The sequence below is a fragment of the Pongo pygmaeus genome, chromosome 2 (genome assembly GCF_028885625.2).
Source record: "Pongo pygmaeus isolate AG05252 chromosome 2, NHGRI_mPonPyg2-v2.0_pri, whole genome shotgun sequence".
NCBI classification, from domain to species: domain Eukaryota; kingdom Metazoa; phylum Chordata; class Mammalia; order Primates; family Hominidae; genus Pongo; species Pongo pygmaeus.
This window is the reverse complement of record NC_085930.1, coordinates 150158013-150179845: the sequence shown is the minus strand read 5'-3', so window position 1 is coordinate 150179845 and position 21833 is coordinate 150158013. Positions and strand designations below refer to the sequence as shown.

The following is a 21833-nucleotide window of genomic DNA, read 5'->3' as shown; positions in this document are numbered from 1 at the left end:
CAGTATACGTTGGACAAGAACATCAGATAAAGATTAGTTTTTATCTCCTACTTTACTCCTTCCTAAGAGATGGTCCGTGTATGACCCAGATCCTGGGGAGTGAGAAAGAGCGGGCAGAGATGAGGAGGGGCAGAGTAGGGAGGCAGGCTTATTTAAACCTCATAACAATACTATGAGATAGTTATTTTTACTATCCCCATTTTATATATGAGAATATGGAGGCCCAAAGACATTAACGAAAGTTGGAAACTAGGTGAAGATTCAAACCCAGGTAACTAACTTCTTCACCCAGCCTCTAAGCTCAAGCACTTAACCATATCCTATAAGATCCTCCCTACTCTGTCAAATAACCCTAGGCTATTCTTGGTCTGAAGACATCAGAGAAACCAAGTGAGTTTTGGAACACATGGTCCCACAGATCTCGCACTGTACCACACATCTGAAAATTCACACAAAATTTTCCCATTTGGCTCTCTTATTGATCTGGTATTCCTTGAGTAGATCAGCCCATACATATAGTGGCATGGGTGCTCTCCGCAACATTTTTACAATCTAATGTAATTGGATAAGAGGAAACTTAATGAGTGCTAATCAAAAAGGAGGTCACCAAATAACAGCATGAAGCCTGAAGATACATAAAGGAGGAAGCCCCAATCCCTCTTTTCTGCTTGAGTACGTTTTTTTTTTTTTTTTTTTTGAGGGGAAGAGGGAGCATGCAAATGTGTTTCAGGTGTTCTAGCATACTTGCTACTCGCTACACAGGAGTTCAGACCAAAGAATGGAGTCGAGTACACCCCTAATTTCCTTTATCAAGGGTTCATACAACAACCTTAGGATATCAAACAACCAAACTCACCTCTTGAAAAAGTTTCAGGAAGCAGACAATTCAGAACTGTCATGGTTTCCTAGCGCAAACTGCAGCAAATCCAGGGTTGCTGACAATATTTTGTCTTATAGATGGATCTCGAATTCCCTGGGCTCATTTGAGCGCATATAAAACACCTGAAACATATTTGCATGCCCCTTCTTCCCTCCTCCCCAGCCCCCCAGCAAAAAAAAAAAAAAAAAAAAAAAGTACACTCAAGCAAAAAAGGGGTATTGGGGCTTCATCCTTTATATATATTGAGGTCTCATATTGTTATTTTGTGACCTCCACCTTTTTGGTTACCACTTTTTGTTAAGTTTCCTCTTGTTCAATAGACAAATATCTGTCCAACTGACAGATATTTCATCTTGTGAAGTATAAGGGGAAATAATTACAGGAATGAAATCCCTAAAGAAGGTTATGGACTATTATCTCTTGAACATTCAAGATACATAAACCAATCCTCCTCGCTTTTCACTGGGGTGATTTGCAGTTAAAAGTCCTATGCAAGTCCAGAAATAAGAAAATTTCTTCAGGCTAATTTTCAGCCCCTACAGATCTCTAACTCTCCAGAAAAGAGGCTCTCAATCAGTAGTATAAAATCTGCCAGCACATCTCCTAGTGGGCACTATCAGGCTTTCTTCCAAGGTTTCCTACTGTGGTGAAGAGAAAAGCTGACACGGTTACACCCTCCCCAAGCTGCTTAATATCTTGTCAGAACCACCACCGTCTCATTTCTGTGACCTTGACACCTGCTAATGACTCTTCCAACCCCTCAGTCCCCACCCTACAAAACCCACATGTTAGTTTCAGGGAAACAGAAAACAGCATCTCTTCACAAGGTTCTGAATGTCAACCAACTGTGGATTACATCAGTTAAAAGGAGGACAAAGAAATGGGAAGGGAGCTTCTGTATATAAGTATACAAACATATTTTTTTTTCTAGAAAGCAGACACTCCATAACCTGAGCTATAAGATAAGCAATTTAAAAAGCAAGAAACTGACTAGGATAACAGATACAATACTCCAACTGTGGTTAAAGCAGTAATATCATTTCCAGCAGCTGGATGATCAATCTCCAAGCCAGGGTTGCTTTAAACCATAAAAACAAAGTGGTTTTTTGTTTTTCTTTTAATGTGTAGACCCAAGTTTCACTTACAAAACTGTTCTTAGTGGTCTTTGGCACGGGGCAGACAAAAGCACAGGACAACTAAGTCCTTCTGGAAACCCTAACCCTCAATTCTAAGACATGTGTATATGTAGTTCCATGGTAAAACCTGCAGTTACGTACCAGTGAGGCTCCAATAGACAATGCCTAGCATCAAGTGGCACTAAGAAAGTGGTAAAAGTCTGGAAAATCATATAAAGGGAGAAACTTTGGCCCATTTACAGTTTTCCCAAATATTAAATTAGATACATGCAAAAGTTGAAAATAAAATTTTCCCCTCAAATATAAGGTTACAGAAAAAACAAAAAATAAATAAAATTTAATCTGAATTCTGAAAAGGTTTTATGCCCTAGAAAGTAACTTTAATTTTGGGAACTAAGATCTACCTCTCTGGTGTCACTTTCCAGGTTTTAAGAACTGTAATCTCTTAAGAGCCCCAGGACTACTTCAGAGAATAAAAAGATAAGAGAAGTTAACATGTCTGCTTCTGAGGTTTCATAAAATCCCAAATACGTGAACCACCTGAAAAGAGGACAAGTGGGAGAATGTGAGCTCAATAGTACTGGTATTAGAGGAGAGGAAAATTTTACATCCTGCCCAGGAAAGAATTGTTAGCTACTTTAATGCAAGTCAATTTTCTTCAAAGTGAAAAGTACGCCCTCATAATTGAGGGTTATTTATAAGAAACATGAAGCATGTTTCCAATCTGAGAATACTACATGAAGAAAATAATGCTAATTTTCGACAAATGCAAAAATAAATTTTATTGATCTCTCTTACAAACAGAAAACAAAAAGCGCTTCATCTAAATAAACCACTGTGAAAAAAAATGGCAACCTGACACCAAAGGGTCGTTTTTAAAACTAAAATGTTCAAATGACAGAACTCAAATGATCTGTCCACAGTAATGCTCGGACAACTCTAAGCACAATTTCGTATTTAGTCAACTGGTAGGCTCGCTCACTAAAGCAGCAATTACACGCACGAGAAGGAAGGGAATTAAGCGGGCTGAGTGATTGTGTTTTGAGACCTGCTCACAGGAAGCCACTACATCCTGCCTTTAGTCCCGCCTGTCACGCCGTCCCTCGATTCAACTCCCCGCCGCAGCGAGGTGGGGCAAGTACAGGTGTCCCGCCGAGCTCCTCCCCGGGCGCTCACCCGCGAACAGCCCGCGCGGTAGCCACTCGGGCCCCAGGGCGGCCCGTTTCCTGCAGCTCAGGGCGCCTTTTTCAACCTCTCCCAGGCTCGCCGAGCCCAGGAAACGAACGGCCCCCTCCCCTCGGGCCAGCCCCACTTCCCAACCCGCCCCCTCCTCGGGCCGCGCCTCCGTATAATTACTGCTCGGCTCCCACCGCGGGGCCGCTCCCCAGCGCCCGCAGCCGCGCGAAGGCCAGAGTCTGAGGGCGGCCGGAAGCTCCTCACGCCCCCGGACCGCGCCCCCGGCCGCGCCCCTGACTCCAGCGTCCCAGCGTCCAGGCCGCTCCCCACGACCGAGCCCCTCGCGCCGGCGCAGCCCGGGCTCTCCCACCCCAGGCCAATCTCCAGCTCTCACTCCCTCCGGAGGGCAGCAGCCCCGGCCCACGCCGCCCCGTCGAGGCGACACCGCCCCCCAACACACCCGCTTCCAGCCTCAACCGCGCCCGGCCCAGGCCCCCTCCCCGGCCCGCGATCCCAGCGCAGCTCGGCGCCGCCACTGCCGCGCACCCGCCGCCCCCTCAGCCTCGCGCCCAGCGCCGCCAGGGCGTCCCCTCAGCCCAGCCCCTGCTTACAGATCTTGCCCCGCAGGCTCTGCAACACTCGAACCTCGCGACTGTCCTCGTCCCCGGCCTCGGGCTCTGCAGTTGCACTCGCCGCCGGCGCCTCGGAAAAAGCCGCCGCAGCAGCGGGCGCCGCCGCCGCCATGGTGCCGCCCGGCCCGTGCCGCAGCCCTGCCGCCTGCGTAGCCGGGCGAGGCGGAGCCCAGCGGCGGCCTAGGCCCAGGCGAGCCGCGCGCCTGGCCCCGCCCCCGGGCCTCGGCCCGACTCGCCCCGCCCCGCCCCGCCCGCCGCGGCCCCGCCCCCGCCCCACCCAGGTCTCCATTCACCGCCTTCGCCACCCTGGAACCCGGCTGCCCTGCCGAGAACCGTACTCCCGGCATGGGGCGCTGGCTAAGGGTAGCTCCCAGTCGTGGCTCTGAGCGGCCTTAAAATCCCCACCAGGAGAAAGCCCCGGCCCTCCCGTGATCCCTAAATACTCCCGGGAATTGGGCTGCCCCAATGAATAGACCTGCACATCTCCTAACGCTCGCGGGAAATACAGGCCCTTCCCAATCAGGGAAACTCCCTGTGGGAAGAAAATAGAATGGAATTTGGCAGGTGGGTGGACCTCAAAAGTATTTTATTCAAAAGCAGGCAAGAGATGCATTTGAGGCTCTTCCAGTATTATCCAAATACTCCCCGCCAGCAAGCCAAATTCCTCCCACACAAATACTCTTTACTAGGACCACTTCTCTGCAAAACCTGGTTCAAGAAAAGGACCAGCCACCCCCAACTCCAGCGTGAGTGCAGCGCCTGAGACCCTCTCATAGAGAAATTCTGAAGCATTTACCATCACTTTTGTATTTCAGGAACAGAAAAAGCAAAGAAGGGCTCCCCCCCCGCCACCACCACTACTAAAAGTTGGCTTTGTTAAAAAGTTGACTGACCCTAGGAAATGTGTAAATCTTTGACTAATTGTTAGCTTTATTTCAAGGGAACTCTTTACAGTGAGTAAACTGCATGAATAATACCCTGGTATGTGATGAGGAAGACAATTTCCTGGTGTTGAGGTTGTTAACTACGCTGCCCTAAGAAGGAAGAAACTGTGACTTAATCCGGCAGGGTAGTTCTTTTCCAGGGCAACAACAGGAATAAGCCAGTTAGTCAACAAATATTTTTTGAGGGTCAGACATAGTGATAGCCTCAGACCTCAGAGACTACACAAAGGTCAAGATGAAGAGAGCTCCAGCTCATTCTGGAGGGAGACACAGAAAAGGCCAGAGGCACTGGGAGATAAGAAATAGGACGGGGAAACCTGAAAACTGAAGACAAACGCGCCGCCTGTGCAAAGGCTGGACAGCCCCAGAGAATGGTCAGAGTTTAACATGGACCTGGCCAGCGAAGCTTCCAGTTCTGCCTGTGTTGCAGGTGACTCCTATTCCCCCATGTGATCTTTACACTTGTTGGATAAAGTGAACCACCTCCTCTTATATGAATGTTTTGCTGTCATTTCAAACATAAGTCCAAAACTTAATTTCCTGTCTTCCTTTCCAAATCTGAGTTCACACCTTATACTGTTATTCAGGCCAGAAACTTTGACTTTTTCTTATCCCTTGTCCCAATGCTGTTTTCAGTTGCCACATCCTTCCGACTCTGCTGAAATCTCTTCCTTCCTTTCCATTCTCTGTCATTGCCCTTGTTAAAATTTTTCTCATTTAAAGAGTATCAACGTGTTACAGGGGTTTTTTCCCCTTATTTTTAAAGGCATCCCTTTTTAGAATCAGACACAGAGCCTGTTTCTACCCCTTTTACATTTGGGCAAGTTACTCAACCTTCCTAAACCTGTTTCTTCTCTTTCTTTCTCTCTCTTTCTTTCTTTCTCTCTTTCTTTCTTTCTCTCTTTCTTTCTTTCCTTCCTTCCTTCTTTCTTTCTTTCTTTTTTTTCTTTTTGAGACCGTCTTGCTCAGTTGCCTAGGCTGGAGTGCAGTGGCACGATCTCAGCTCACTGCAGCCTCAACTTCCTGGGCTCAAGCGATCCTCCCATGTCAGCCTCCTAAGTAGCCGGGACTACAGATGTGTGCCACCATGTCCAGTTAATTTTTGTATTTTTGGTAGAGGTCGGGTTTCGCCATGTTGCCCAGGCTGGTCTTGAACTCCTGGGCTCAAGTGATCCGTCCGCGTCAGCCTCCCAAACTGCTGGGTGTAAGCCACTGCTCCCGGTTGAACCTGTTTCTTTAACAGTAAAGTGGAAATGCTAAACTTTCTTCTTTGAAGCGTTGTTATCAAGATTAAATAATTATTGGGAGCAGGATGTGAAGTGTCTAGTGGAATGCTGAGCACGTAGTAGGATTACCTCAGTAACTGACCTCATGCTTTTGACTGGAACTCTGGTAATAAGTCCCCCATCCCTCTCATTCCTCCTACATACCACTTAAATTAACTTTCCTAACAAAAAAAAAATATGGAGCTTATCAGTTGCCTGCTCAAGAGGACATCAGTGGCTTCATTTATCCCTTCAGCCAGCTAGCAAGAGCACACTACAGGTAATGAACAATGCTAGAAATGACTAAGGTTCAAATTCTTCAGCCAAGTGTTGGAACTGGATCCAGCCTACCTGACTCCTCTGATCTCCAGCCACACCGAGCCCCTTTTCTCACCAGTCTGATTTTGGTCTTCCTCCTGCTTGGCCAAGCGATGCCCCATCCATCTATTTCTTTCTCCAATAAACAGAGAAATTATTTGAACCTTTGGACAAATGTATCCATGGATAAAGTATCAATGTACAAATGGACAAATGTATCCAATGGACAAATGTATCCAATGGACAAATGTATCCAATGGACAAAGTATCAATATGTTTGTCCATTAGTGTCAAAATCTTCTAACTTCCCTTCTTTTTCACTAGCTTAACCCCAAGTGCATAACCCTGTTACTAAATGGTCACTAAAGGTATGAAAACAATTTTACATAAAGGGACACTCCACTTTTTTTGTTCTTCCAGACAGTCTTCCTTTTGCAGATTTCAGACTTATACGGTTTCACTAAAATCACCAAACTCCATTGCTTTTTCATCCGAAGTCACTTCTAATTATTCTGTTTTTACTGATACTTGCCTACTTTGAAGAGATCTTGGGTAATGTCAATGTTTCCTTAATATAAAATATTTGGAAAATAAAGTTTTCTTTCTTTCTTTCTTTTTTTTTTTTAAGATGGAGTCTTGCTCTGTCGCCTAGGCTGGAGTGCAGTGGCACGATCTCGGCTCACGGCAAGCTCCGCCTCCCGAGTTCACGCCATTCTCCTGCCTCAGCCTCCCTAGTAGCTGGGACTACAGGCACCCACCACCGCGCCCGGCTAATTTTTTTTGTATTTTTAGTAGAAACGTGGTTTCACTGTGGTCTCGATCTCCTGACCTAGTGATCCACCAGCCTCGGCCTCCCAAAGTGCTGGGATTACAGGCGTGAGCCACCTCGCCCAGCCGAAAATAAAGTTGTCTAAAGACTAACAAGACATACAGTATAATTACAAGAAGGCTGTTACATCTCATTCCCCTTATTGCCCTTGCATTATGTTTTAAATTCATCTAGAGTTCCTCTCTTTTCTTCATAATGTTTAGTAACTGGAACAATATTGCATCATCACAAACTTGAACTTCACTTCCTTCCTCAAATTATTAATGAATGTGTTTAAAGGCCATCACTCCTATCCCTACCACTCTTCGTTCTGATGAGCAACCATTCACTACTATGTCTTTTCCTATTTCTTCACCAGTTTTAAACTCATTCAGTCATTTCAACCCATACATTGACTTGCTTTATGGCAGATGATGTAGGAAAACTACATTGTCTCTTAATAAGAAGACTATAACCTGCAGCTAGAAACTAATTCCATAACTTGTCTGTTACGGCATATTTTTGAATCAGCACCCACCAACCTATAACACGGCATTGTAAGGGGTTGTCTCCTGGCCTTGAGTTACTTATTACATTTTTTTCTGGTGAGTAGGGGGAAAAGAAATGCGCTTTCTTTTTAGTATTTAAATGTAGATCATTTTCATAGGGCTGGACACTTATGAGACAGAACTGTTTCTGCTGGACTGGTGGGAAAGCAAGTTCCTTTGATCATTGATGACTTGGTTTCCCCATTTGCCCCATCAGAGTACTGTTTGATATTAAGCGTTATGCACTCAGTTACATTATTAAAAAAAATCTCTAAATCCAACTGGCATTTTTAAAAATAAAATTGGAGTGGTAGAAGGTGAGGGGAGACCTTAAATGTTCAGAAAACTTACTTTCAACATTTCATTTGAAGACCAAATAAGGCCATTGACAAGACTGTGTGGACAAAAATGTGGACAAATTTTTACCTTAAAACCTCCAACTCCTTCGGTACAAATATTTTCAAGGCCAGATGTGATGGTTCATGCCTGTAATCCAACAGTCGGTTGTAATACCAACTTTGACAGGAGGATCACCTGAGGCTAGGAGTTTAGGACCAGCCTGGGCAACACCGTGGGACTCTGTCTCTACAAATATAAATCAATAAATTAGCTGGGCATGGTGGCAAGTGCCCCGCCTGTACTCCTAGCTAATCAGGAGGCTGAGGTGGGAGGATTGTTTGAGCTCAGGAATTTGAGGCTGCAGTGAGCTATGATCATCCCAGTGCACTCCAGCGTGGGTGACAGAGAGAGACCCTATCTCTAAAAAAAGAATTTTTTTCTTTTTCAAATTCTGTCACCTCTTGCAAGAGAACTTTAAAGGCCTGAATATCTGAGCACAATATAGCTGATGCCCTTAGGTCAGTGTGACTTCAGTTATTTCTCAATCCCCCTCCTTTTGAACTATTTTGCCATATCCATTCCATCTCCAGTGCATTCTTGTCATTTTAGTGATAAAACAAACAATGGGTGTAGGCTGGGCTTGGTGACTCATGCCTATAATCCCAGAACTTTCGGAGGCCGAGTTGGGTGGATCACTTGAGCCCAGGAGTTCAAGACCAGCCTGGGCAACATAGTGAGACCCCAAATCTATTAAAAAACAAAACAAAAAACAAAAACAACAAAAACCCCCAAAACTCAAAACCAACCAAACAAATAAAAACATACAAAACAATGAGTGTAAAAAGAAAACTGGAAATGTTGTGCAGCCATTCGCTTGTTTCATTTTCTACTCTGTATTCATTCATAAACAGGACTTTATTGGGTTAGCTTCTTTGCAATTCTTTTGGCTTTTGCCTCATGGTCACATTATGGCTGCTGTACCTCCAAACATCTCAACATCCAATGGCAGGAAGGTGTATTTTTTTTTTTCTAAAATGTCTTTTTCATTACTTTCAGTGGCATGATCATAGTTACTTTTGCACCAACCTAATATTAGGGAGGAACACTTTTCCAGGTAGCTTTCCTGTAAATCACCACCATGAGGTATCTTCTTAAGGCTCATTCACAATCACAAGGAATATATAATTTTCTTAGTCTAAGCAACATTGATACCCCTGGGTCTGGGGATGAACCCTCCTTCCCAAAGTACGTTGCTACTTGAGACCTGAAGCCTGAACCAAACCAACGTTTTCTTGTGACACAGAAAGGGGAGCAGTAAGACATGGAGTAGGCAGCCAACTCTGTTCACCATATCAACATACTTATCTTCTAATAATAGTGCCTAAGTTCAAATGAAAATATTTCAATACATTTAATGCCCAATCTTCACTTCCTGACTTTGTCTCACAGAACTGGCCTCTTTTTCCTTTAGGCCATTATGTACCCTGTATATATGAATACACATAATCATTGTAGTACTCGTAACACATTTACTATTCCTGTTTGTTTACCTGTCTGAAACAGTCTCAAAGACTGGACAGTATTTTGTCTTTGCCTCCCTAGCGCATAGAAAATATAGAAGAACACAGAAGGCACTTATTAAATGTTTGATAAATGAACGAATGAATGAATGAGCAAATAAATGAGATAATGTGTTCAGAGAAGCTGCTAACAAATGAGCCTAGAATTCTGAATTTAAAATCCACAAAGGAAATCAGAGCAGACCACAGAACCAGCTGGCTGGGCCTGGGCTTTGCAGAAAGCTTAGGTGCAGAGAAAAGGCAATGCTCAGGAGTCAGATAAGGAAGGAGAAAGGGAAAGAGTCAGGATCTGGGGTTTCCAGTCCTCACACTGGGCTGGGGCTGCATCTGTCCCAAGCAGCTCATTTTTGTCAGAGATGGCCAAGGAGAGCAGAAGCTCATCGATCGTAATCTGTGTTCTAAACGTGGGCTAGATACAAATGCCTTCAATTTTTTGTGGGTGGTTGTAGAAGCTGGGAAAACTGATTTCAAAGTTGCAAGGTGTTTTCATACTTGTTATTATGACCAGATATCCAGGCAGCATGTCAGTCTGTGGCTACAAATGAAATCCTGTTAACATAAATAATCCACAGTTCTCTATCTTGTCTCCACTTTCTACCTGCCCAAATAATTAAACCTCTTCCCAATTATTGATTTTCAGGAGTGCCCAGTGGGTTACATTGGCAGAGTAGGGTGTGGGGAACATGATGGTGTTGCTGGATTTGTTATATTCTTCCTCTCCTGCTCTGGCTTCCCCTGCCACTGTCACAAAAAGGGACCTTCACCACTTTATGATGCCTGCTATGAGAATATCAAGGCCCAAGCCAAGAGCGTTATCCTTCAGAACCCGCAGGGCTTCCACATTTTCAGCAAGGCTGGCAAGAAGGGTTACCTCCCCATTTCTAGGCCCAAAGCTGCACTGCTTGGGCTCAGAGTCTTTAGGAACAGCCCGGCCTGGTATCCTAGCCCTCACAGTTGAGGGTCCAAGGGAAGGAGAGAGGCCTGCATTGACCTGCCTAGGCAAGGGCTATTGGTTGCCCTCTCTTAGGCAACTGCCTCCTGCCTTTCATCTAAAAGAGGGCAAGATTGGGGGTGGAATGAGGGAGTGAACCCCTCAATCCTTATCACATATATAAAGAAAATATTTTAATAAATTGTATTTTATCTAGTTCTAAAGACATTGGTACTTATTTTATAAGCATATAACTGAATTTTGGAAAACTGACTTGGATATACAGCCACAAATGAAAGCTGGTGGCCTATCAAATAATTGACTCGACATGGCCACCAGAATGTAAAACATCTAGTTTGTGTATTGTTGTTTGAAGCCATGTAAGGTGGGTCCTTAGGACTGAATTCTTGGGCTGTCTGTGCAGAGATAGAACTGGGAAGGGCTGTTGGAGAGAGGGGCCAGGGAGATTGAAATAAAAATCCAGAGGCATTTATAGAGCATCTGTATGGAAGGCCAAATATACCACTGTACCCAGCACCCTTAACTCCAAATAATTCTTCTTAGTGAATGTCTTATCTGCAACGAGGCAAAACAAACGTATTAACACCTCAGCTAAAGTTTCTCAAGGGGCGTGATGGAATATAAGCTAGATTCTGAGGATTCTCTCTAGCCATGAGCAAAGCATAGAGAGTAACCTGATTACCCATAATAAGCATGTCTTACATGTCATAGCTATTTTATTTGCTGTGCTAGGTTTATTATATTTTCATATTTCATATTGAAAATACAAATATTTATAAAGATTTTCCAAAATTTTCTAGAGCCTCCTTTATTCAACTCTGTTTTTTCCACAGGATCTGGAATTCTTCAATGGGAAATCTTCTACCTTAAAGGGTTTTAGGGAACTGATTTATATGGTTTGGCTGAGATCATTATATGTATGTAGTGCTGATTAAGAATGAATATCACACACTTGAAAACGTGTTTCGAATGAAACAAAGCTGTCTTTTGTTTTGTCATTGGAAAGGGAAGCTGTAAGGAAACAACTGCCCTTCCTCCATTTCTCTGTTTCAGGGTTTCCCAACTGTGGCACTATTGACATTTTGGCTAGGATGGGTAATTCTTTCTTATTGGGGAATGTCCTGTGCATTATAGGGCATTTAGCAGCACCCTAGACTCTATCCACTAGATGCCACCAGCATATTCCAGTTGTGACTATCAAAAATGTCTACAGATACTGCCAAATATCCTCTGGGAGACAAATCACCGCCCCATTGAGAATCTCTGCTGTATGTTAATACATCTCTTGTATTAACAGGGTCATTGTGTTTGTAAACCTGTCAAAGCTGAGGTCTGTGTTGTTCAGTGCCTGAGTGGGTAGAGTTCAAAGAAGCAAAGTCCTGATAGTAATTCCACTGTTAAAAAATGAGATACAATTATATAATCTAGAGCAGTTCTTCCTACTCTTCTTCTTCTTCCTCTTCTTCTTCTCCTCCTCCTCCTCCTCCTCCTCCTCCTCCTCCTCCTCCTCCTCCTCCTCCTCCTCCTCCTCCTCCTCCTCCTCCTCCTCCTCCTCCTCCTCCTCCTCCTCCTCCTCCTCCTCCTCCTCCTCCTCCTCCTCCTCCTCCTCCTCCTCCTCCTCCTCCTCCTCCTCCTCCTCCTCCTTCTTCTCCTTTTTCAGATAGGGTTTCCCTACGTTGCCTAGGTGAGTCTCGAACTCCTGCTTATGGGATTCTCTTGCTTCAGCCTCCCAGGTAGCTGGGACCATAGGTATGTGTCACAGCACTAGGCTGGAGCAGTTCTTATCAAAATGTTTTTCATCTTATCTTCTCCAATATCCAACAAAACCAAGATCCCTCACCCTCTTTCCCCAGAGTAGCACACTCTCCCACCCACCCGTTCTCTCCTTCTATCTCTGACTGTCCTCCTGCTCCCACTTGATGCCTCTGAACACATCAATGGCCCCCACTCTCAGTTGCCTCTTGCAAGAAAAGCTTGGCTTTGATTCTTTTCTCCCTAGAATGTACCCATGTGGCTTATGTCATTTCTATTCCTCTCTTATTTTTTTAAATTTTGCATCGAAAGTCCCAAAGATCCGGTCTGGACCCTCCACACTCTTCTCTACAGTTGGGTGTGGGTGGATGGGAGGAACTGAGCAGCCCAAGCAGCACCAAATTTAGCAGTGGGGAGGAGGACAAGAAAAACTGGCAACACTAGTATGTGTGAAGGGTTGCAGATTTTTTTCATCCTACCCACAGATGTGCAAAGAAGATGTAGCATCTTCATTTCTCTAAAATTGTTCTTCTCTTCCTTATGAGTCTCCAATAACTGAATAGAGGGGAAAATATTCTGATGCACCAGTTTGTTTGTTTGTTTGTTTGTTTTGAGACAGGGTCTCACGCTGTCACCCAGGCTGGAGTGCAGTGGCTGATCATAGCTCACTGCAACCTCGAATTCCTGGGCTCAAGGGATCCTCCTGTCTTGGCCTCCTGAGTAGCTGGGACTATAGGTATAAGCCATTTATTTTTATTTTTATTTTTTGTTGAGATGGGGATCTTGCTTTGTTGCCCAAGCAGGTCTCAAATTCCTGGGCTTAAGCAATCCTTCTTCCTTGACCTCCCAAAGTACTGGAATTACAGGTGTCAGCGACCTAAATAGACATTATATAAATGGTCCATCCATTTAAGTAAATAATGCTCAGTCTCTTAGATATCTGCGTTCTTTTTTTCTATTTTTTTTGAGATGGTGTCTGAGTTTTTGATGGAATTGTGGCTAAATGATCCCATAGAGACAGAGAAGAGGTGGGGTCCTTATATCGATGCAGTATCTTTTGCATCTCTGCAGATTTCTGTTGTGAGTGGGTGGTCTGGATACTTTCTGGATACTTCTTTTGAGGGTGAGATGGGCTCAATCCTGGGAGTTGTGTGAGGGCCTGCTATTGAGGCTGTATCTATAGTACCTGTGATTTGGTTCCTTCTGGCTTGGCAGCGCCTGCTCGTTTTCCCTGATGACTCAGACTCCACTCTGGCTGCCTCTCAGACCCTACATCCTCCATCTGGCTCTTCACTAGAATACCTCTCCCCAGCCTCGCTGCTGATTCACCTTTCCCTTGTGATGGCCGGTGCCTGGAAGCCTGGTGGCTACCACCTCAGCTGCTTTCCACGCCTCTTCCCTGGAGTATGTGGGAACTCCTTGGTCCAGTCTAGTCCATACTGGTCTTGGGGGAAGCTCAGGAAATTATGTTTTACCCCTTTCCCTGCAAGCTATGCTGTGCTATTGAGTTAAACTTTGATATAGCCACTTCTGGGGTGGTGTCAGTCAACCGATAAGGTGAACTCCTCCCAGGGTCCCAAAGATGCAGTAGTCCGAAGCCCTCAGCCTTTCCCCTATCTGCTTAACAAACCTCCTCACTTTGGGCAGGATCAGGAAAAGGAAGATTAGATGTGGCCTCCCTTACCTCTCTCTTCTTTTTTTCCTAGGTAGTCCCCTGGGATGAATAGCGGGGAAGGGGTTTCCTCTTTTTCTTCTTGTCTTTCCTTGTGTAAAACTCCAAGACTGGCCAGGCACAGTGGCTCACGCCTGTAATCCCAGCACTTTGGGAGGCTGAGGCAGGCAGATCACCTAGGTCAGGAGTGTGAGACAAGCCTGGCCAACATGGTGAAACCCCATCTCTACTAAAAATACAAAAATTAGCTGGGCGTGGTAGCATGCACCTGTAATCTCAGCTACTCAGGAGGTTGAGGTAGGAGAATCGCTTGAAACCAGGAGGCGGAGATTGCAGTGAGCCAAGATTGTGCCATTACACTCCAGCCTGGGCAACAAGAGTGAAATGCCATCTCAAAAAAACAAAACAAACAAACAAAAACAACCTCCAAGATGGAATCTAGAATGTCTTTTCTCTCCCTTATAAAGCCTAGCTTTTAGGCTACTACCTGGCCAAAAAGCCCCCAAATCCTATTTAGAAGCTGATAATTAACTTTTTCTGTTTTCTCCTTCTTCTTTTTTTTTTTTTTTTTTTTTGCATTCCCACTGTAACAATCCTAAACCTCCCTGAGGCAACTGGAAACCTCTAAAGATTGGGGGAAAGGTAAGTACAAGAAAATGTAAAAGAAGGCAGCGAGTTGAGGGACTTCAAAATGATATTATCACCATTATATACATTGATAATTTTTCCTACGCACATCATGTTCTAACGTGGTTGTTCCATAGAGACTTGCAAGGCTGAGACCACAGCCCTGTGGGTAGACCACATCTGTCCAGCCAATGGTTGGAAGAAGATGTAGGTCCTCAGACAGGAAACCAGAACTCTGAGGGCAATCTTAGCAGACAGGAGAAGGCATTCTTGGCCATCTCAAGGTTTCTTGGCCTGGCCTCACAGGAGCCTCAGGACAGTCCTCCCACATGTGGGCCAATTTTCTCTCTCAAATGGAGTCAGGCCAGTGTCTTTAAAGGGAGACTTCTTTGTAGGGCTCTGCTTCCCTGAATCTACAATTCAAAAGATTAGCAAAATAAAATATTTTTAGTAAGAGGACTAACATAGGAGTATCACTTTTTATTTTGCCAAGCACGGATGTTTAAAACAAAGCATTATTTTTATTGTAAATGTTTCTTTTAAAAAGAGTAAAAGCATTATTTGTATTGTCAGTGTTTCGTTTAATACCCGAAAAGTTGATGATTTTATTTTAAGGGAGGCGTCATTTATTGACAAGCAAGAAAGCCACTTCAGATGTCTGGATGGCGTGGAGCAAAGGCATGGGACAGAGCCAGAGAAGGGAGATAAACAAGGTCATTCCAAGGCTAGTAGGTATAATTCTTTGCCCACAGGATTTGCACGGGGGCCTATGGGAGGTGGGACCGAAAGGACGCTGGAGCATGCCCTGGAGATCCTTGAGTAACAGGGCGAGGACTAGAATGTCAGCTTTGAGAAAGTCAGAGCTTCTGTCTGTTTCATGAAGAGGGAATTGGCTAAGAGGAAACCATATTTGGGAAATTTAAGTTGTAGGTTATGTGCAGCTTCTGTTGGAATTACTGCATTTTGTGGCAGAGAAGCGGGAGGAAGGAAAGCCATTCAGGAGAGAAAGCATGGACCCTATCCCAGACTTTGGCTGAAGTGTAACATCTAGTGCGACATGAATGGCGCACTTTTTCTACGTCTGTTAGTTATGGTGTCTGTTGGTTGCCATGGGGGACCAGGTGATTTTTAAGAGAGCCACAGACACTCTTTAAAATCCAATAGATATGCACAAGGTAGATTTGAACATTTAAGACAATTTCTGTCTCTTCTGTACAGAACTTAGTCCACATTTGTACAGGCCTTCCACCTTGGTGCCTGTATCATAATATGGCTTGCCTTTTTCCTTTGGGTCACTTACCACAATTCGGATTATTTCATTAACATAAGCATCTCATTAATATCTGTTTCCTCCACTAAACCATGAGGTTCATAAGAACAGGGCTCATTATTTTACTCACGATTGTATCTCTAGCACCAAGTATGTGTCTGACTTATAAAAAAGGCACTCGTTAGGCCGGGCACGGTGGCTCACGCGTGTAATCCCAGCACTTAGGGAGGCCAAGGTGGGCGGATCATGAGGTCAGGAGATCGAGACCATCCTGGCTAACACGGTGAAGCCCCGTCTCTACTAAAAATACAAAAAATTAGCCGGTGTGGTGGCGGGCTACTCGGGAGGCTGAGGCAGGAGAATGGCGTGAACGCGGGAGGCGGAGCTTGCAGTGAGTCAAGATTGCGCCACTGCACTCCAGCCTGGGCAACAGAGTGAGACTCCGTCTCAAAAAAAAAAAAAAAAAAAAAAAAGGCACTCAATAAACGAATCAACACATGAATGTACCTCTAGGAAGAGTAATTGGAATCTCTTCATCAAGTACACTTTACTGAGTGTCTGTGTGAGGTGTATTTGTTTGTTTGTTTTTAACAAAATGAGCTTCTTAAAGGCCACAATCAAACACAAATAAATAATGGATCCTACAGTTGCTGTTACGTGAAGTGGTCTTGGTAGTTCCTGGCAGCTGAGGCATGGCGCTAATGTAGTGCCCCCTGTTGGATAAAACAGAAAATTCGGCTTTTTGCACAATCACATTTTCCCTTTGCAAAGAAACATGTAGTCCCATCTGAATTTTGTGGCATCTCCTCTGGCATTAACAAATTTTTATATTTGGCTTCATTTCCTCAGCTAAACTTACTGTTTTCTCACTCTTTCTCTATTAAATAGTAGCTTTGTTTCACCCCATTTTCCACATTTCAGATAAAGAAATCTTATGTAGTAAATCGTAGTAAAATTTCTGATTCACAAAAGTAGTCAGGGAATTGAAGTATCGCATTAATAAATTACCTTATGCGACATGCATGGATCACTTGAAGACACAGATATCTGTGGTAGAAATACACTCTATAGTGATGGTATAGCAACACATTCATTAAGATTATTGAGAAGAAATACTCATACCAAAACCTATGGCATACAGCAAAGCAGTATTAAGAGAGAAGTTTATAACAATAAATGCTTACATTAAAAAAGTATAAAGATTTCAAATAACCAACCTAATGATGCATCTCAAGGAACTAGAAAATCAAGAAGAAGCCAACCCCAAAATTAGTAGGAGAAAAGAAATAACAAGGATAAGAGCAGAAATAAATATAATTGAGACCAAAAAAATACAAAAGAAAAAAGGCATTTTTTTGAAAAGATAAACAAAATTGCCAAACCATTAGGCAGACTAAACAAGAAAAATAGAGAAAAGACCCAAACAAATAAAATCAGAAACGAAAAAAGGAGACATTACAACTGCTACTACAGAAGTCCAAAAGATTGTTAGAGACTATTGTGAAAAACTATACACCAAAAAATGAGAAACGTAATGGAAATGCATAAATTCCTAGACATGTACAAACTACCAAGATTGAACCAAGAAGAAACAGAAAACCTGAATAGACCAATTGTGAGTAACATGATTGAATCAGTATTAAAAGTCTCCCATCAAAGAAAAGTCCAGGAGTTGATGATTTCACTGCTGAATTCTACCAAATATTTAAAGAAGAACTATACCTTTTTAAAAAAACTTTTCCAGAAAGTTGAGGAGGAGAGAATTCTTCCAAATGCATCTTTGAGGCCAGCTCATCCTGATACCAAAACCAGACAAGAACACAACAATATAAGAAAACTATAGGACAATGTCCCTAAAGAACATAGATGCAAAAATCCTCAACACAATACTAGTAAACTGAGTCCAACAGCACATTAAAAAGATCATTCATCATGATCCAGTGGGATTTATTCCAGGGATGCAAGGATAGTTTAGCATATGCAAATCTATAAATGTGATATATTATGTCAAAAGAATGAAGTACAAAAAAAATTTCAATAGATGCAGAGAAAGCATTTTATAAAATTCAACATCCCTTCATGATAAAAAAAAACCCTCCAAAAATTATGTATAGAGAAAATGTACCTCAATACAATAAAGGCCACATATGACAAACTCACAGCTAATATACTGAATGGGGAAAAACTGAAAATTTCTTCTCTAAGAACTAGAACAAGACAAGAATGCCTACTCTTACCATTCAACATAGTACTGGAATTCCTAGCCAGAGCAAATAAGTAAAAGAAAGAAATAAAGGGCATTCAAATTAGAAAGGAGGAAGTCACACTGTCACTATTTGCAGATGACATGATTTTATGTATAGAAAACCCTAAAAGTTCCACCAAAACAAAACAAAACAAAAAACTCTTAGAACTGATATGCAAATTCAGAAAAGTGGCAGGATAAAAAATTAACATACAAAAATCAGTATCATTTCTATACACCACTAACAGACTAGTGGAAAAAGAAATCAAGAAATCAGTCTCATTTACAACAGCTATAAAAAAATGTAGGAGTAAATTTAACCAAGTTGATGAAAGATCTCTATAAGGTAAACTATAAAACATGAATGAAAGAAATTGAAGAGGTCACAGAGAAAATGGAAACACATCCCTGTTCATGGACTGGAAGAATTTATATTATGAAAATGACCATACCACCAAAAATGATCTACAGATTCAGTGCAATCTCTATCAAAATACCAAAGACATTCTTCACAGAAGTAGAAAAAATGACCCTAAAATTCATATGAAACCACAGAAGTCCAGTAAGAACGTTAGCTTAAATTTTTTTTTTAAAACAAAAGAAACTACAGAAGGCCTCAAATAGCCAAAGCAGTCCTGAGTAAAAAACAACAAAACTAGAGGCATCGCATTACCTGACTTCAAAATATACTGCAAAACTATAGTAAACAAAACAGCATGGTACTGGTATAAAACCAGACACATAGACCAATGGAACACAGTAGAGAACCCAGAAATAAATCCATGTATTTACAGCCAATTAATTTTTGACAAAAGTACCAAGAACATCCAATGGAGAAATGACAGTCTCTTCAGTAAATGGTGCTGGGAAAACTGGGTATTCATAGACAGAAAGATGAAAACCCTATCTTGGTCATCAGCAAAGCCTGAGTCCTGTCCTCTCGCTCTCCTCCCTGGACAGCATGAGCTTCACCACTCGCTCCACCTTCTCCACCAACTACTGGTCCCTGGGGTCTGTCCAGGCACCCAGCTACAGCACCTGGCCGGTCAGCAGCATGGCCAGTGTCTATGCAGGCGTGGAGGGCTCTGGTTCCTGGATCTCTGTGTCCCACTCCATCAGCTTCCAGGGTGGCTTGGGGTCCAGAGGCCTGGCTGCGGGGATGGCCGGGGGTCTGGTAAGAATGGGAGGCATCCAAAATGAAAAGGAGACCGTGCAAAGCCTGAATAACCACCTGGCCTCCTACCTGAAGACAGAGAACCAGAAGCTGGAGAGCAAAATCCGGGAGCACCTGGAGAAGAAGGGACCCCAGGTCAGAGACTGGGGCCATTACTTCAAGACCATCGGGGACCCGAGGGCTCAGATCTTCGCAAATACTGTGGACAATGCTCACATGGTTCTGCAGATCAACAATGTCTGTCTTGCTGCTGATGACTTTCGAGTTAAGTATGAGACAGAGCTGGCCATGCGCCAGTCTGTGGAGAGCAACATCCATGAGCTCCCCAAGGTCATTGATGACACCAATGTTACTCAGCTGCAGCTGTAGACAGAGACTGAGGCTCTCAAGAAGGAGCTGCTCTTTATGAAGAAGAACCACAAAGAGGAAGTAAAAGGCCTACAAGCCCAGGTGGCCAGCTGTGGGCTGACCATGGAGGTAGATGCCCCCAAATCTCAGGTCCTCGCCAAGATCATGGCAGACATCTGGGCCCAATATGACGAGATGGCTCAGAAGAACCGAGAGAAGCTAGACAAGTACTGGTCTCAGCAGACTGAGGAGGGTACCACAGTAGTCACCATGCAGATTAGAGCTGTTGAAATGATGCTCAGGGAGCTGAGACATAGAGTACAGTCCTTGAAGATCAACCTGGACTCGATGAGAAATCTGAAGCCCAGCTTGGAGAACAGCCTGAAGGAGGTGGAGGCCCGCTATGCCCTGCAGATGGAGCAGCTCAATGGGATCCTGCTGTATCTGGAGTCAGAGCTGGCACAGACCCGGGCAGAGGGGCAGTGCTAGGCCCAGGAGTATGAGGCCCTGCTGAACATCAAGGCCAAGCTGGAGGCTGAGAGCACCACCCACTGCCGCCTGCTGGAAGACGGCGAGGACTTCAATCTTGGTGATGCCCTGGACAGCAGCAACTCCATGCAAACCATCCAAAGGACCACCACCTGCCGGATAGTGGTTGGCAAAGTGGTGTCTTAGACCAATGGCACCGAAGTTCTGAGACATTAAGACAGCAGAAGCAGGGTACCCTTTGGGGAGCAGGAGGCCAATAAAAAGTTCAGCGGTCAAAAAAAAAAAAAAAAAAAAGAAAGAAAAAAGAAACCCTTATTTCTCACCATATACAAAAAACAAATCAAAATGAATTAAAAACTTAAATGTAAGACTTGAAACTACTAGAGGAAAGCATTGGGAAAGTGCTTTATGACATGGGTCTGGGCAAATTTTTTTGGGTTAAAACCTCAAAAGCATAGACAACTAAAGCAAAAATAGGCAAATAAGATTGCATAAAGCTAAAAAGCTTCTGCACAGCAAACGAAACAATCAACAAAGTGAAGAGACAATCTATGGATTGGGAAAAAATATTTGCAAACTATCCGTTCAACAAGGGATTAATAACCAGAATATATAGGGAACTCAACTCAACAGCAAAAAACAAAACAAAACAAAAAAACAAAAAAAACCAAGTAATACAATTTAAAAATGGGCAAATGAACTGAAGAGACATTTCTCAAAAGCAGACATACAAATGGCCAACAGGCATATAAAAAATGCTCAACATTACTAATTATCAGGAAAATGCAAATCAAAACCACAGTGAGATCTCATCTCATCCCAGTTAGAATGGCTATTATGAAAAACACGAAAAATAACAGATGCTGGTGAGGATGTGGAGAAAGGGGAACACTCATACACTGCAGATGGAAATATAAATCAGTAGTCACTATGGAAAACAGTGTGGAGGTTCCTCAAAACACTGAGATCTAAAAATAGATCTACGATACGATCTAGCAATCCCACTGCTAGGTATGCATGCAAAAGAAAGGAAATCAGTATATTGAAGAGATACCTGCATACCTATGTTTATTGCAGCATTCTTCACAATTAGCTAAGATATGAGATCAATCTAAGTGTCCATCAATGGATGTATGGATAAAGAAAATATGGTACATATACACAATGAAATACAACTCAGTCATAAAAAAGAATGAAATCCTGTCACTTGCAGCAGCATGGATGAAATGAGAGATTGCTATGTTAAGTGAAATAACTAGGTTAGAAAAGTGAAAAAAGACAAATACTGTATTCTGTCACTCACGTGTGGGATCTTAAAAAGTTGATCTCATGGAGGCAGAGAGTAGAATGATGGTTGCCAGAGGCTGGGAAGGTCAGAGGATGAATAGAGGTTGGTTAATGGGTACAAAAATACAGTTAGATAGAAGGAATATATTCTAGTGTTTGACGGCACAGGAGGATGACTAAGTTAACAATAATTTATCATATATTTCACAATAACTAGAAGAGAAAATTTGAAATGTTCCCAACACAAATAAATGATAAATGTTTGAGGTAATGGGTGTTCTATTCACCATGATTTGATCATTACACATTGTATGCATGTATCAAACTATCACATGTACTCCATAAATATATACAATTATTATGTATCAATTTAAAAGTTACTACTCACTAG

The 21833-nt window shown here is 43.2% G+C and overlaps 1 protein-coding gene and 1 pseudogene across 4 annotated transcripts in view; one reads left to right on the top strand and one right to left on the bottom strand.

The window, feature by feature from the left end:
- RASA2 (RAS p21 protein activator 2) overlaps nucleotides 1–4036 on the bottom strand; it is a 129114-nt gene extending 125078 nt beyond the window's left edge. For all 4 annotated transcript variants that reach the window (XM_054480198.2, XM_054480200.2, XM_054480199.2 and 1 more), the window contains exon 1: nucleotides 3804–4036. In XM_054480198.2, coding sequence (XP_054336173.1) covers nucleotides 3804–3936 — 133 coding nt within the window. In that variant the 5' untranslated portion in view covers nucleotides 3937–4036. The remainder of the gene's footprint in view (nucleotides 1–3803) is intronic.
- A 15039-nt stretch (nucleotides 4037–19075) lies between these two features.
- LOC129032933 (keratin, type I cytoskeletal 18-like) lies at nucleotides 19076–20371 on the top strand (annotated as a pseudogene).
- Nucleotides 20372–21833: the final 1462 nt, after the last annotated feature.